Here is a 16,690-nt window from a genome sequence, read left to right as displayed (position 1 = left end):
TTAGAAAGATTAAAAAAACACTCAGAAGATGAAGATCTTCCTTCCCGCTTGTCAGGAGAGAAATAATCCACAGACCTCTTTCAGGTCACGTCTTTCAGGCGTTTGATAAATACACCAAAACAGACTATATGTGATTGTGGCAACTTCAAAATCAGATTATTTCTTGTATAGGCGCTGTCTATAATACCTGATTCCACTCCAGTGTTATATCTCACACAAGTTTTCTGAGGAGGTGGCTGTAACTTGGTATCAGATTCACATACCACTGATTGAGGATGTGACCACACCCTCCTGGTGGTGGCTGACAGAAGCCACCTGTCCATGGGACTCCTTTCAAAGAGGCATTTCACATTACAGCAGTAATAGACATAAATGTACAGGAGCCTATTGATAGAGCTTAGCGCTGAAGACAGGCAGATCCACAGCCGGTCATAGTATCTGTGGGCCCTTCAAGTGATTCATGTGGCACTACAAGCTTTGCCCATGTTTTCATCGGGGGCATATTCTGGACTACAGCACCAGTAAAAAGACTTATAGTGCAATCCAAAGCATATTTCCACTCTAAATGCATTGAAGTAAATGGATTTAGAATACCGTAATTCTGTAAAGAATTGCATTGTAAGTGGGGAATTTTTGCTGTTTCTTCCTAAATTTTCTTTGTAAATAGCACAGTGACCTCCAAGATCTTTTTTTACATCTCTCCCTCCCTAAAACTTCTTCCAGAATCTGGGCAGAGAGAACAGGTTAGTGTGCATGTTCTCGCTTGCCCAAGAAGAAAATGGATTTCAGATCTCATAATATGAGTCTCCTTGACCATTCAAAAGGTATTTTACTGCAAAGTTCCTCTACAGCCCAACTACACTTAGCTGGCAAACTGAATCCTAGAGTCTTTGAGGTATAATAAGGGAGCTGTGGATACTTCCTTTTTACATTACATTTGTGGATTTAGTTTACACATGTTTAGATCATGATTACTGTTTGAATATGCTAAAAAGTTAGCCAGTGCTCCTAACCACTTTCATCTCACCTGTACATTATAAACCTCCTATGGAGAGTAGTGCTGAAAAATCCAGTTATGGCTCATTAGTTTCCTTCTTGGGACCTGTGTATTTCAACTTAAGTATTTTGATCAGGAAGAAATACTATAGTTTTTTTTTTTTCCAGCAGAGCAAAATTGATACTTAAGATGTAACTTTTACACTCAGAATTTATTCAGCTTTTCATAAATGTGAATAAATGATACTACCTACCTTTTGCCCAAAACTAGGCCACCTGTTTAGGTTTGAGAATGTCCATGCTCAGGGCCACTAAGTTCAGACCCTCAGGTGCCTTACTGTTCTCTTTTCACTCTCGTATCAGACCTTGTAATTTATTCGTATGTCTCCACTGTTCAATTTCCTGTGAACAGTGCCGGATTAAACCCTGTGGAGGCCCCTAGGCAGTCAAAATCTCAGGGGCCCCCTCACAAATTACCTCAGAGTTGGAGTGCCCACCCTGCTACCCATGGCTCCTTCTCAAAAGCCCCTTTGACAAAGCTCCGGGGGAGAGGCAGAGAGAGGCAAACTTGGCGATGACACCAGAAGCAGCTGCACCAGGCAAGTTGGGCAAAGAGGGCTCAGTTGATGGCTGTGCGTGCAGCCTGGGAGGGCTGCGAATGGGGAAAACTGGGGGGGGGAGCTGTCCTGGGGCCCCTGAAGGTGTGCGGCCCATAGGCCAATGCCTACTTGGACTAATTGTTAATCTGACCCTGCCTGTGAAGTGGGAGGGGCTTACTCCAAGAAGTTCAAGTCAACCTGAGTATTAGATCCTTTGTTCTGGAGAAGATAGGAGGAGTGACTGATGTAGTCTTCTATGCACCCTCCCCATTGGTGAGATGGGCCTTTTGTGTTCCTTTTCCTTGTAATGTGTACCCTGAACATTATTCGGTTTTTTTCCAGAGAAAAAGTTAGGCATAGCTGAGTCTCACTTCCATCAATGACAGTCCGAAAGAGGAGGAGGAGGAGGAGATTGGATTTATATTGGATTGGATTTAGGGGAGGGACGGTGGCTCAGTGGTAGAGCATCTGCTTGGGAAGCAGAAGGTCCCAGGTTCAATCCCTGGCATCTCCAAAAAAGGGTCCAGGCAAATAGGTGTGAGAAACCTCAGCTTGAGACCCTGGAGAGCCGCTGCCAGTCTGAGAAGACAATACTGACTTTGATGGACCGAGGGTCTGATTCAGTATAAGACAGCTTCATATGTTCATGGGGAGGGATGGTGGCTCAGTGGTAGAGCATCTGCTTGGGAAGCAGAAGGTCCCAGGTTCAATCCCTGGCATCCCCCAAAAAAGGTCCGGGCAAATAGGTGTGAAAAACCTCCGCTTGAGACCCTGGAGAGCCATGAATGGGGCTGTGGCTCAGTGGTAGAGCATCTGCTTGGGAAGCAGAAGGTCCCAGGTTCAATCCCCGGCATCTCCAAAAAAGGGTCCAGGCAAATAGGTGTGAGAAACCTCAGCTTGAGACCCTGGAGAGCCATGAATGGGGCTGTGGCTCAGTGGTAGAGCATCTGCTTGGGAAGCAGAAGGTCCCAGGTTCAATCCCTGGCATCTCCAAAAAGGGTCCAGGCAAATAGGTGTGAAAAACCTCCGCTTGAGACCCTGGAGAGCCATGAATGGGGCTGTGGCTCAGTGGTAGAGCATCTGCTTGGGAAGCAGAAGGTCCCAGGTTCAATCCCTGGCATCTCCAAAAAAGGGTCCAGGCAAATAGGTGTTAGAAACCTCAGCTTGAGACCCTGGAGAGCCATGAATGGGGCTGTGGCTCAGTGGTAGAGCATCTGCTTGGGAAGCAGAAGGTCCCAGGTTCAATCCCCGGCATCTCCAAAAAAGGGTCCAGGCAAATAGGTGTGAAAAACCTCCGCTTGAGACCCTGGAGAGCCGCTGCCAGTCTGAGAAGACAATACTGACTTTGATGGACCCAGGGTCTGATTCAGTATAAGGCAGCTTCATATGTTCATATTCTACCCTTCACTCAGAGTCTCAGAGCATTTTATAATCTCCTTTCCCTTCCCCTCCCCACAACAGGCACCCTGAGCGGTGGATGGGGCTGAGAGAGCTCTGAAAGAACGGTGACTGGCCCAGGATCTTCCAGCAGTTGCCTGTGGTGGAGCGGGAATCAAACCCGGTTCTCCCAGATTAGAGTCTGCCCTCTTAACTACTACACCAAACTGTGTACAGTGCTTAGCTATATATACACATGTTTTGTTTATATTGCTCTGAATTATAGTTCTTTAATTATAGTACTGTTTCAGAGATTGGAAAATGGAATACTGTGGGGAAATATGACAAAATAAAACGAATATGCTCAGTTTTTGAATTTAAATCTAAAACGCGGTTCAGGGCATAAAAATTAGTTCATAGCATTTCCAATAAACTCATTACATTTTTTTCATCAACCCTTGTTCTTTATTGGCCCAAGACGCTGCTGCATGATGACTAAACAGTACTATTCTCTAAGCAAATCATATGTGTGTGCGGGGTGTGTGTGTGTGTGTTTGTTTTTGCTGTCAAGTCTCAGTACACTTATGATGACCTAGTAGGGCTTTCAAGGCGAGAGAAGTTCAGCAGTGGTTTGCCATTGCCTCTGTGTAGTGACATTGTAATTCCTTGGTGGTCTTCCATCCAAATACTAACCAGGACCAACCCTGCTTAGTGTCAAGCATGAGATCTCAAAATAACCAGTCCTTGAATTTTTGAAACAAAGTTTGGTTTATTGATAATCCATGTGGCTCATTCCAGTTGGGGATTGGAACTGATACTTTGTAACACTAGAATACATGCTTTAAGATGGCACATCAAAGGTTCTATAAACAATGCTACATTCACGTGTGAAATTCACACGCTGGGCTCCTTATCTATATTGCTACTAGCAGATCCTGGGTTTAGGCCTGGCTGAGCCTACGAACGAGTCCCAAGAGGTCTTATCTTCAAAGAGGACTTTCCTGCATCTGTTAGTAAAAGCGAAAGAAGAAAGGTGGGGGTTGCTACTTTGATGTGCCTAAGTTTAGTTCAGGGTTAGTAACAATTCTGTGATCTGGATACTATAATAGAGGGTAAATATACAATGCTTGACACTTAGCTTCTGAGATCTGATGAGATTGGGCTAGTATATTAATTACATTTTTTCCCCACCCAGGAGTACTGCTACACTTTCAAGACCCGGCACTTCAGTTGAGAGATTTGTACTTTGTTGACCCCAAATGGCTATGTAAAATCATAGCACAGGTCAGTTTCATTTTGTTCTTGTTGCATTTCACTTTTTCAGTCATTTCTTACCTTTGTGGGCTCATGCAGATGTTGCATTTCATGCAAACTGGGAAACCGTCAACTGCACGTATTGGAAACACAGTCGCTATATCGTGTGAATTTGGCCGTGTTTGGATTCTCAGTGCTTGTTCACGCAACAGAGTGATCGTGCGTATTAGGAGCAATGTGGGAGCCTGAATCTACTGATAATGCGCAATATCTAGATCAGATAAGTGGTCCTTCTAGTCCAGCATGCTGTCTCACACAGTGTCCTACCAGTTCCTCTAGAGGTCTGACAATGGAGCATAGAGGCCAAGGTCTTCCTCTGATGTTTCTTCCAACCACTGGGATTCAAAGGTTTACTGCCTCTGAATGTGGAGGTTCCCTTGAGTCACCATGGTAGCAGCCACTGAAAGACCTACCCTGCACGAATCTGCCTAATCCCCTTTTAAAGCGGTCTAAGATCATGGCCATCACTTCATCCTCTGGCAGTGCATTCCACTTGTTAATCACTTGCTGTATTTCTTTTTGTCCATCCTGAACTTAATGCCCATCAGCTTCATTGTCCATGAGTTTCTAGTGTTTTGGGAAAGAGAGAGAAATTTCTCTTTTTCAATGCTCTCCAATCCATGCATCATTTTATAAACCTCTATCATGTCTCCCCTTAGTTGTCTCTTTTCTAAACTGAAATGTCCCAGACTCCTCAGACTGGTTGAGTCGACAGAAGATCGATCAGGGAGAATGGGCCTTGAGTCAGAGAGTGTTCCAGGACATTGTGACGCATTTTGAAGTTCCAACATAGACTTATTTGCGTCCCCACTCGACAACAAACTGAAACGGTTCCTCATAGATAAAGTGTTCCAACCCCCAATCATCTTGGTTGCCTTCTTCTGTACATTTTCCTGCTCTGCAATGTCCTTTTTGAGATACAGTGACCAGAACTGTACGCAGCATTTCAAATAAAGCCACACCGTAGATCTCTATAGGCAGGCTCATAGCCACAGGGGGCCCCACAGGGCTCTGTCACAAATTATATTGAAGGCCCCCAACCTCCTAGCTGTCCCCTAACCCATGACTTGCTCCCCAAATTTGTGCTACCGCTGCACCTCATACTGCCAGCTGCTCTTAGTCTCCTGAGCCTTCTTGCCTGCATGACTGCCACCACTAAGCCTCGTCGAGCTGCCAGCCGTTCTCTCCCAGCTCCCACCCTGGCCTGAGCCCTCTCACCCACAACTGCTGCCACTGTCAGTCTCCTGCTGCCCTCCCGCATGATTTAAATCACAGGGGAGGGTGGGGCAGTGGGGGGAGGGAGGGGGCCCTAAGTTAGACCCTCAACCAAATCTTCCATGCGTCAAGTTCCACTGAAGTCTCCTGCTGGGTGACCTCTTTCTGCTGCATCAGCAGGGTGCTGCTTAGACCTCTCCATCTCAGGTGTCCCAGTGGCCCTGGGTTGAAAATACCTCCAGAGGAGAGTGGAGGGGTGTGTGGCTCTCTTAGGGAGGTTCACGGAGGGAAGTTTCTCCAGTCAGTTTGGGACAATTTGTGGAGAGATGCAGTGTGCCTAGAACTGCTCTGGCTTGTCGCTGGAGGCTGGGGGTGACATGGATTGGGTCCCCTGGATACCTTGGGGCTTTCTCAGCACCTCCTTTGCTGCCCTCAGCCTTCTCCTTGGTTGGTGTTGGGGTGCGGAGGAGAGCTCAGGTGGGCGCTTCAAGGCAACCCAAGACTTGGACCACTGGTTGAAAGCGGGCAAAGGAAACTTCTGCCGGTTTGGCATCAGCGAATGTTGAGGCTGCACTTTGATCCTTTGCTGCTTGGGGAGGGAGTGCCCCCTGAGAAATTTAAAAGCCCCCCCGACATTTGAAGGAAGAGCTGCAGTACTGCAGTCCTAAGCTCTGCTCACGACCTGAGTTCGATCCCCGGTGAAAGCTGGGTTTTCAGGTAGCCGGCTCAAGGTTGACTCAGCCTTCCAGCCTTCCGAGGTCGGTAAAATGAGTACCCAGCTTGCTGGGGGGAAAGTGTAGATGACTGGGGAAGTCAGTGGCAAACCACTCCATAAAAAGTCTGCTGTGAAAACGTGAAAGCAACGTCACCCCAGAGTTGGAAATGACTGGTGCTTGCACGGGGGACTACCTTTGCCTTTTTGAGCAGAGCCCCGTGGCGCATAGTGTTGAAGCTGCAGTACTGCAGTCGGAGCCCTCTGCACACGACCTGAGTTCGATCCCAGTGGAAGCTGGATTCAGGTAGCCGGCTCAAGGTTGATTCAGCCTTCCATCCTTCCGAGGTTGGTAAAATGAGTAACCAGCTTGCTGGGGGGAAAGTGTAGATGACTGGGGAAGGCAATGGCAAACCACCCCGTAAAAAGTCTGCCGTGAAAACGTTGTGAAAGCAACGTCACCCTGGAGTCGGAAATGACTGGTGCTTGCACAGGGGACCTTTCCTTTCCTGACATTTGAAATCCTGGCTATACAGGCCTGTATGCAGGGGCATTATAATTTTGGCCCTTTTATTTTCAGTCCTATCAAGGAATCAAGCCCACTGCTACCCTACCATGGGAGGCCGGCTCTGTCTTCCTTGGAAAACCAGTTTCAGGCTATAAAACTGCACAGCCTTCGCGGTAGACTGCCACCACTCCTTTTACAGGCCTGGGGCCTCAGGAGGGAGAAAGGAGAAACCCGTCCCCTTCCCTGTTGATGCGCCCGCGCTTAAGAGGGTGGTCTTTAGTGACGCAAAGAATGAAGGCTGCACACAGTAGTGTTAAAACCACTATATACGGTTTATTTACACCTCTCGCTCTCCAATCCGACAAAGTGCTCCGCTGCTCTCCACCTTTCATACCCCACACATAGCAAAGTGTCTGTGTACATTTATACATCAGGTAACCAATCAGCTTCCTGCTGAGTCATGCTGACTGTTCTCTAGGCTGATGCAACCTCTGGCAACCAGCCACCTCCTGTCATTTAGGTGATCTACCCGGCAGATCGGTTTCACTTTCCCAGCATGCGCTACAAAACTGTCAAGGCTTTTTACATATAAGCGACATTCCCTTACCATGATCACTAGCAGCTTGCAGCCACACCCAAAAGTACACAGGCAGTGCGATGAGCAAGTGCCTAAAGCACTGAATCCCCTGGAAAGCTCTAGTGGGCAAACACAGTGACCAGTGCTAAAAACAATAAGGCTTTTTATTTGGGAAAAGCAAGCCAAAAGTACATAATTAAGGCAGTGCAGAAAAATAAAAACAAAATACTAAACATAAAAAGAGTAACTAAACACATAACATTGGACAGGCTAGTTTTACCCTGTGGATGTCGGTATCAGTCCTCAGCCGGACAGCAGTCCACCAGTGCCACGATTTCTGCATTGGACTTGTGGCACCGGCTTTTTCATAGGTGAGTCCTGGAGAGATAGAAGAAGAAGAAGGTGAAGATATTGGATTCATATCCCGCCCTCCACTCCGAAGAGTCTCAGAGCGGCTCACAATCTCCTTTCCCTTCCTCCCCCACAACAGACGCCCTGTGAGGTAGATGAAGATATTGGATTCATATCCCGCCCTCCACTCCGAAGAGTCTCAGAGCGGCTCACAATCTCCTTTCCCTTCCTCCCCCACAACAGACACCCTGTGAGGTAGATGAAGATATTGGATTTATATCCCGCCCTCCACTCCGAAGAGTCTCAGAGCGGCTCACAATCTCCTTTCCCTTCCTCCCCCACAACAGACACCCTGTGAGGTAGATGAAGATATTGGATTTATATCCCGCCCTCCACTCTGAAGAGTCTCAGAGCGGCTCACAATCTCCTTTACCTTCCTCCCCCATAACAGACACCCTGTGAGGTAGATGAAGATATTGGATTCATATCCCGCCCTCCACTCCGAAGAGTCTCAGAGCGGCTCACAATCTCCTTTCCCTTCCTCCCCCACAACAGACACCCTGTGAGGTAGATGAAGATATTGGATTTATATCCCGCCCTCCACTCTGAAGAGTCTCAGAGCGGCTCACAATCTCCTTTACCTTCCTCCCCCACAACAGACACCCTGTGAGGTAGATGAAGATATTGGATTTATATCCCGCCCTCCACTCTGAAGAGTCTCAGAGCGGCTCACAATCTCCTTTACCTTCCTCCCCCACAACAGACACCCTGTGAGGTAGATGAAGAAATTGGATTTATATCCCGCCCTCCACTCTGAAGAGTCTCAGAGCGGCTCACAATCTCTTTTACCTTCCTCCCCCACAACAGACACCCTGTGAGGTAGATGAAGATATTGGATTTATATCCCGCCCTCCACTCCGAAGTGTCTCAGTGCGGCTCACAATCTCCTTTACCTTCCTCCCCCCCCCCAACAGACACCCTGTGAGGTAGATGAAGATATTGGATTTATATCCCACCCTTCACTCCGAAGAGTCTCAGAGCAGCTCACAATCTCCTTTACCTTCCTCCCCCCCCCCAACAGACACCCTGTGAGGTAGATGAAGATATTGGATTTATATCCCGCCCTCCACTCCGAAGAGTCTCAGAGTGGCTCACAATCTCCTTTACCTCCCCCCCCCCCCCACAACAGACACCCTGTGAGGTAGATGAAGATATTGGATTTATATCCCGCCCTCCACTCCGAAGAGTCTCAGAGCGGCTTACAATCTCCTTTACCTTCCTCCCCCACAACAGACTCCCTGTGAGGTGGGTGGGGCTGGAGAGGGCTCTCACAGCAGCTGCCCTTTCAAGGACAACCTCTGCCAGAGCTATGGCTGACCCAAGGCCATGCTAGCAGGTGCAAGTGGAGGAGTGGGGAATCAAACCCGGTTCTCCCAGATAAGAGTCCGCACACTTAACCACTACACCAAACTGATAGTGGGACCTGTGGGTCAAACACAGTTGGGGCTTTTCCCAAATTGAATGTTAGTTATGTTTTCACACTGAGTATGAAGTAGAAATGCTAGGGGAAATACGGAGTTTGTTTTCTTTTCCGTAGATCTTGACAATTAAGGTCGAAGGCTTTCCTAAGTACCCGAAGGGAATTATCAAGCGTTCCGATGTAGAAAATTTCCTTGCAAAGAAGAGTAAATTCCCCAGGGTTTACATGTCACAATACTTTAGGCTTCTAGAGAAGTTCCAGATTGCACTGCCGCTTGGAGAAGATCAGCTGCTGGTTCCAAGCAGGTAAAGTACACTGGTCGGTTGATTGGTCTCTTATTTAACCATGATCAAATAGTTTAAAAAAATCATTTTTAAACTGTGAAATGTCCCATCAAGCAAATATGTCGCTGTGTAGATGTCAGTTTATGTTTTTTAATTTCATTCAAGGCTGATTGCCCTCTTGCAGGAATTGGGGATAAGCCTAGCAGCAAAGCAAATCTTTCTAACTGCAGATGTCTCCAAACAGGAAGAATGAGCAGACTTTCATTTATAAATAGGAACATTTAGGCTGCTGTCCCTGGTGTTCCAAGTTAAAAACTAAGGAGGATGAGGGGATTACTCAAATTTATAGGAACCATATCTAATATCGTTAAAACTCATAATTACATTTTTAAAAACTAGTTTCATTGTTTCACAGTAAGAATCACAGTAATTAGCATTCGCATCAAGCCCAGTTAGAAGTTATTTCTTTTTATGGGTCCATTTACAAGTTTGTTTTTGATTGATCAATAAATTATCCTATCGGCAACAGTTCAGGAAAACACTAAAATTATTTGGACATTCTCGCTGCTGTACCATTATAGTTATCTGTGTAATTTTTAATAACTTTGGAAAAAGGAAAGTCCGATTCAAAGCAATTTTCCTTTGTTTTACAGCTTATCAGATAACAGACCTGTCATAGAGCTACCCCACTGTGAAAATTCAGAAATTATCATTAGGCTATATGAAATGCCATATTTTCCAATGGGATTCTGGTCTAGGCTTATCAACAGATTGCTTGAAGTGTCTCCATATATGCTTTCAGGAAGAGGTAATTTCACTTTTTCACTATGCAGTGAGAACTTTCATGTTATTAGACAGCCACCTGGACACTGCCCAACAAAATTTGGCCATGGGTTTGGAGGCCGTGGTGGGGTAGTTAAAAAAGAGTAGATTGAGACTGAATCCATGACCTAACCATGATAATCCGTGTAGGTTAGACTACTGTAACTCGCTTTATGCTGGCCTGCCCTTGAGACTGACGTGGAAGCTCCAGTTGATCCAGAATGCAGTGGCACGAGTCCTGACAGGAATGCCGCTAACAGCATATATAGAACCTGTGCTGCACCAGCTACACTGGCTTTCGGTGGAGTACCAAGTCAAGGTCAAGGTTTTAGTGTTGACCTTTAAGCGGTCAGGAACCAATGTATCTGTGGGACCATCTCCTCTGATACGTCCCCTGGGAGAGTGTTATGCTCTCTAGATAGTAATCTGCTGGTGATCCCTAGCCCCAAAGATGTCTGACTGTCTTCAACCAGGACCTTCTTGGTCTTGGCCTCGGCCTCATCCTAGTGGAACTGTCTGCTGAAAACCATCAGGGCCTTGTGGGATCTTAGGCAATTCTGCAGGGCCTGTAAGGTGGAGATGTTCTGCCAGGCTTTTGATTGAGGACAGCTACGATTTCCATTTCTGGCTGGCACTTCCAGGCTGCTTGTTTCTCTCCCCGCCCCCACCCCGCCATGAGGTGGCTGCAGTCTGGAATGGGAAACTGAGGTAAATTCTGCCATATGACTTTTTAGATTTATTGTATTAGTGTTGTTCTATATTTTATTTTATTAGGGGGGTGATGTTTTTATACAATGATGTACTTTGCCCAAAACACTGCAGTAAGAAAGAAAGAAAGAAAGAAAGAAAGAAAGAAAGAAAGAAAGAAAGAAAGAAAGAAAGAAAGAAAGAAAGAAAGAAAGAAAGAAAGAAAGAGAAAGAAAGAAAGAAATTACTTCAAAGAACGTGAACCTGTGACACATTCTGTTTCATCCTCCTGATTCCTTATATTCTCCCATTCTTCATTCCTTTTTATGTCTTGTAAATGTACATAGAGGAAACAGCAAAATGGCAATTAGCCACTTCCATTTTGTGCCCTTGGGCTATTAATATGAGACCTAGATATCTCCCTTTCTGCTTCTGGCTACTGGCACAGCTGTTCACAAATAAATTATAAAACGTACAATGTCTCCTGAAGTCAACCAGGGACAGGGCCTTTTCAATTACAGCCCCTTGCTGGTGGAACCAGCTACCGGAAGAGGTGAGGGCCCTGTGGGACCTTGGGCAGTTCCGCAGGGCCTGTAAGACAATCCTCTTCCAGTTGGCATATAACTGACCGGTACCTGAAAAACCCCAAAGGAAGCCAGCTGAAGCGTAACTCAGCTGAAGCTTAATCCAGCTAAGACGGAGGTCCTGCACATGAGTCAAGGGGGGCCATGACCAGGCATTTGACTCCCCACCCTTGATGGGGCACCTCTCGTGCCAACCCAGAAGGTGGGGAGTTTGCGTGTGATGCTGTACGCCACTCTTTTCATGGAGGCCCAGATCACAGCAGTTGTGCGATCTGCCTTTTACCATCTTCGGCAGGCCAAACAGCTAGCACCCTATCTGGCCCCCCGGGACTTAGCTACAGTGATCCATGCAACTGTCACTTCCAGGCTGGACTACTGTAACTCGCTCTATGCAGGCTTGCCCTTGGGACTGATCTCCTCTGGCTGTCCCGCCAAGCCCAGCCCAGTACCGTGCTACCGCCGTCAGTAAAAGATCAGCTCCAAGTCTGAGTGGACCCCCCGACTTGGGGCACCTAGCCAGGTCCCCTGAACCCTATGTTACTGGCCAGGGCCCGCCCGTTCTTCATACCGGTCACACTGGGCATGTTCACACATGGCTGTTCGTCTACACCATGGTCGACTCCGGGGCCGCCCGCTGCTTCGTCGACGTGGCCTTTGTGAAGCAATACCAGATCTCATTGCAGGACAAAGACACCCCGGCCATGGTCGAAGCCATCGACGGGTGCCTCCTCCACTCCGGTGACCCAGGATACCCACCCGGTCACACTCCAGATCCAACACCATCACGAGCAAGTACAATTCAATGTTGCTCGCATGCCCTGCTTTGCCCTCATTCTGGGACTCTCCTTGCTCTTAAAGGGCAACCCCCTCGTGGACTGGGCACAGGGAAAGCTGAGCTTCAAGGACCCTTGTCCTCACCAGGCCCAGTGGCCGCCGCCGCAACACGGGATGCTCCACCCAGTTATCTTTTTTGTCATTCTTGTAATTTTGTAGTTATGATTGCAAAGGGGGGGGAGACGTTTTGGTTTCAAGAAGAAAAGTCTTAATTGTCATTTGGATTGGGTTTTTTTTCCTCTCCTCACCTGCAGTATTTAACATAGAACACTAATACTGAATGAATATGCTGATTCTGGATGTTCTGAGGGGGGTGGGTTTAAAAATCTCATTAAAACTTTATTTCTTCTTTATATTTTCTCTTTTCATCTTACAATTATGTATTTCTTAAAAACCCCAATAAGTAAAGATGAAGAGAAGAGGGAGAGAATTATTGAATATCTGAAGCAACTCGCCTCTGATTGGTATTGTATGTTGTGCTCACCCTATGGTGTCCTAACATTTTTCCCCAGTAAGTGATTCATTAGACACTATGCTGAGATAGATGCAAGTATATAATGGTTACTGTGTGTCTTCTGTACTTTCATATAGGACTATAAAATAGCAGCTATGCATATCTGATTGAAGTGGGCATTTTCTTTATCAAACCAAAGCAACATTAGAAAGCAATGAAATTGTCTTTATCTCTCTAGAACGAGCTCTTCGTCCTAACAGGATGTATTGGAGGCAAGGCATATACCTGAACTGGTCACCCGAAGCATACTCCCTTGTGGAATCAGCAGTTTTTGAAAATAATCCAAATAGTTTCCTAAAAATTACTGTGCCTTCTTGCAGGAAAGGTTAGATTCTATTTTGGGGTCTGTCGCATTGTTGGATTCATTTTTTTTTTACAAATTTCTAGGTAGTTTTGCTTTTATTTGTATTTGGGCCATGTTTGTAATTTACTGTTTTATTGCTATACACCATTATTGCCATAATTACCAAATTGTAAGCAACTTTTTGAGCTTTTACAAAACGCGGGAGATAATAGTGTTAAAATATACATAAAACAGATAAAATGTGTATGTTCAGATATTATTTTCTTGACCTTTTAAGGTTGCATTCTCCTGGGGCAAGTTGTAGATCACATCGATTCTCTAATGGAAGAGTGGTTTCCTGGGCTGTTAGAAGTGGACGTATGTGGTGAAGGAGAAACACTCTTGAAGAAGTGGGCTTTGTATAGTTTTGAGGATGGTGACGAGCATCGGAAAATATTACTTGACGACCTACTTAAAAAAGCAGAAGAAGGTATCTAGTGCAGTAAAGTATTTTTTACAAATAAGTTTTTATCTGTGATTGTCGACATAATGTTTTAAATTGCTTACATTGCTAAATGGATCAGCTTCAAGTGCAGAAGCCATGTTTGTTGTATTACACAGGAGGACATCCTGAAGTGCTGAAGGCAGTTTATGAAATAAGAAATCTCTTGCATCCAAAGACAATCTATTAGACCCTAAACACTAGCAATATGCAAGGTAAAGCAGCAACTAATGCAGCCAATCATTAAGAAAAAAACTCAACAGATACTTAAAATCAAATTAAAACCAGGGCTTATTTGTAGAAAAAGCCCAGGAGGAACTCATTTGCATATTCAGTCCACCCCCTGATACCAAGCCAACCAAAACTGCATTCCTACTTTAAAAAAAGAAAGAAAGCCCTGATTAAAACCAATAGCAGAGGGCAAAAAGAGAGAGAACAAACAAAACACCTATCAAAATAGCTGCAAGGATTAGAGTTGCCAAAGGGTCCACTATAGCAGAAGACCTCCCAGCAACCTGTTTTCAGCAGCTGGCAGGTAGAATATGGAAGTACATGCCAGCATAATGCCAGCATGCGATGTCAAGGGATGCTCAAAGAACTACTGAAGCTCTGTGATTTTACCATAGATTTTGCAGATTCTAAAGCATGATGAAACTTCTGGTTTTTGCCTTCAGTTGCCAGTTCTTTGTTGGAAAATACCTGGGGACAGGGGTGGATCCAGGAGAAGGCAGGATTTGGGGAGGGGAAGGGTCGCGGCATAGTACAATGCCGTAGAGTCCACCCTTCAAAGCAGCCATTTTCTCTAGGGGAGCTGAGCTCTAACAGCTGGAGATCAGTTGTAAAAGAAGGAGATCTCTGGGCCCCACCTGGAGGCTGGCAACCTTATTTTCACCAGACAGGGGGTCAACACCCCCCCCCCACCGTGTAAACACCATGTACATGCTCCTGGAGATGATTGGCTGCAGCAGAGACAATGTTCCAAAGCTGGGGGCAACCTCCCTTTAGACCACTTTTTTTTTCAGAAAGTGGAGAAACATGGAGTACCTGAGATGGAGGAACTCAGTGGGCGTTTTCGCACTCACCTTCAAGTGGCGCGACCACCCTCTTCACGCCGGCGGATCTGCAGGGATTTCGCATAAGAAGCGCCGGAGCAGCGAAAAGAGCCGGCGACTTCCGTCGCAAAAGCCGCTCAAATGTTTTCCTGCTTCTTGGCGGTTTCCGTTTGAGCGGGTTTCGCGACGGAACTTTCCGGCTCTTTTGGCTGCTCCGGCGCTTCTTATGCGAAATCCCTGCAGATCCGCCGGCGTGAAGAGGGTGGTCGCGCCACTTGAAGGTGAGTGCGAAAACGCCCAGTGTGAGTAGAAAATATCTGGAGGAATTCAGTGCGAGTAGAAAATATCTGCATGCTGGCCATATAAGTTTAATAGTTCAATGTCAGCACCTTTCAAACAGGCAGTCAGTGAACTTCCAACACCGAAGTGATATGCAGCCATGTCTAAGTGTCACGGCCAGAAGGCCAATCTATTTGGAAGAAAGGCGTTCTGGACGAATGGGTCAAAGGAGCAAGCGTTTATTTCGTGGTTTGCAAAGCACGGAGAGACTGGGCAAGAAATCGCACCCAAATCTCTGAAGTCTGTGTTGCAGCACAGCTCAATATAAGCCACTCCTGACACGCCTAGGCTGTCTCTGCTGGCCAATTAGCCAGCAGCCTCACAGTCTCGCTGCCCTATCCCATTCAATCTATCACGCACCCCTCGTGTTATCCCCCTCCCCATTTCCTTAAGATACATGTGGCGCTTGTACGGCCGTTAAACCTTAAGTTTCGTTTTCCTCCTCTGGCACACTTTAGGTTTCGTTTCCCCACTTCAGCACGGAATGTAAGTCTCGCCCATACCCTTTTGCAGCTAAGCAATGTTTCCTGTTGCATAAACTATTGACCTTGCGGTTTAGCTACATTTCCTGTTACGTACAACCAGCTGTTCTATAACAAAATGAGACCTAATTTCCTCTGCCTTATCATAAGCAAACTCAGAATACTGAGTGATCATAATGACCATTCACAGGAATTGTAGCTTGTAATAACTAAAGCATCGTAAGCAATTTAACACATAAGCTTCAGCTGACCTTGTGTCCATTCTTTAAAAAAAATCCTTGTACATAAAATCGACTGCCAGTCAGGTCTGGTTCAAGAGTATTTCACGTAGGCATAGGGTTGCCAAGTCCAATTCCAGAAATATCTGGGAACTTTGGGGGTGCAGCCAGGAGACTTTGGGGGTGGAGCCAGGAGACACTGGGATGGAGCTAGGAGCAAGGGTGTGACAAGCACAGTTGAACAACAAAGGGAGTTCTGTCCATCAAAATTAAAGGGACCTCACAACTTTTTAAATGCCTTCCTTCCCTCCACCCTCCCCTTCTCCAATTCCGCCCCAGAGGCGGAGTGGAGTGGGCAACGCCGCCGCGCTGCTGCCGCCTCTTCCCCACCGCAGCTGCTCCTCCAAGATGGGCCCAGCCTGAGCCCATCTTGGAGGAGCAGCCACGGTGAAGCGGAGAAAAGGCGGCAGCGCAGTGGCGTAGCCCGCCCCGCTCCGCCTCCGAGGCGAAACCAGAGAAGGGGAGGGTGGAGGCAGCCAGGAGCGTGGCGAGCCGCGAGTCCGGGTCCTAGAAGGACCCAGACTCGCGGCCCGCCGCGCTCCTGGCCCCCCCCCGACTCCACCTCAGAGGCGGAGCAGAGCGGGCGATGCCGCCACGCCGCCCCCTCCCCGCCCCATCCCATGTGCTCCTCCGAGATGGGCCCAGCCTGAGCCCATCTCGGAGGAGCAGCCACGGTGAAGCGGAGAAGAGGCGGCAGCCGCGCAGCGACGTCGCCTGCTCCGAGATGGGGCGGCTCGCCACGCTCCTTGGCGCCGTTTCTCCCCCTCCCCCCGCTTCCGTTTTTTTGGGGAGCGGGGGAAGAGGCTGGAAATCCTGGGGTCCCCCGCCAGGGTGGGAGGGTTGGGAAGCCTACGTAGGCATGCAGCCTGTTACCTTCCCTGTGGCTGCTTGCTGGGCCCC

The 16,690-nt window shown here is 47.2% G+C and overlaps 1 protein-coding gene across 2 annotated transcripts in view; it reads left to right on the top strand.

Annotated features, from left to right (window-relative positions):
* LRRK2 (leucine rich repeat kinase 2) overlaps window positions 1-16,690 on the top strand; it is a 180,643-nt gene that overhangs the window by 112,004 nt on the left and 51,949 nt on the right. For both annotated transcript variants that reach the window (XM_060244741.1, XM_060244742.1), the window contains exons 33-37: window positions 4,168-4,256; window positions 9,247-9,434; window positions 10,067-10,221; window positions 13,033-13,179; window positions 13,436-13,627. In XM_060244741.1, coding sequence (XP_060100724.1) covers window positions 4,168-4,256; window positions 9,247-9,434; window positions 10,067-10,221; window positions 13,033-13,179; window positions 13,436-13,627 — 771 coding nt within the window. The remainder of the gene's footprint in view (window positions 1-4,167; window positions 4,257-9,246; window positions 9,435-10,066; window positions 10,222-13,032; window positions 13,180-13,435; window positions 13,628-16,690) is intronic.

Source organism: Heteronotia binoei, chromosome 8 (genome assembly GCF_032191835.1).
Source record: "Heteronotia binoei isolate CCM8104 ecotype False Entrance Well chromosome 8, APGP_CSIRO_Hbin_v1, whole genome shotgun sequence".
In the NCBI taxonomy this organism is placed as follows: domain Eukaryota; kingdom Metazoa; phylum Chordata; class Lepidosauria; order Squamata; family Gekkonidae; genus Heteronotia; species Heteronotia binoei.
This window is presented reverse-complemented; position numbering and strand designations above follow the sequence as displayed.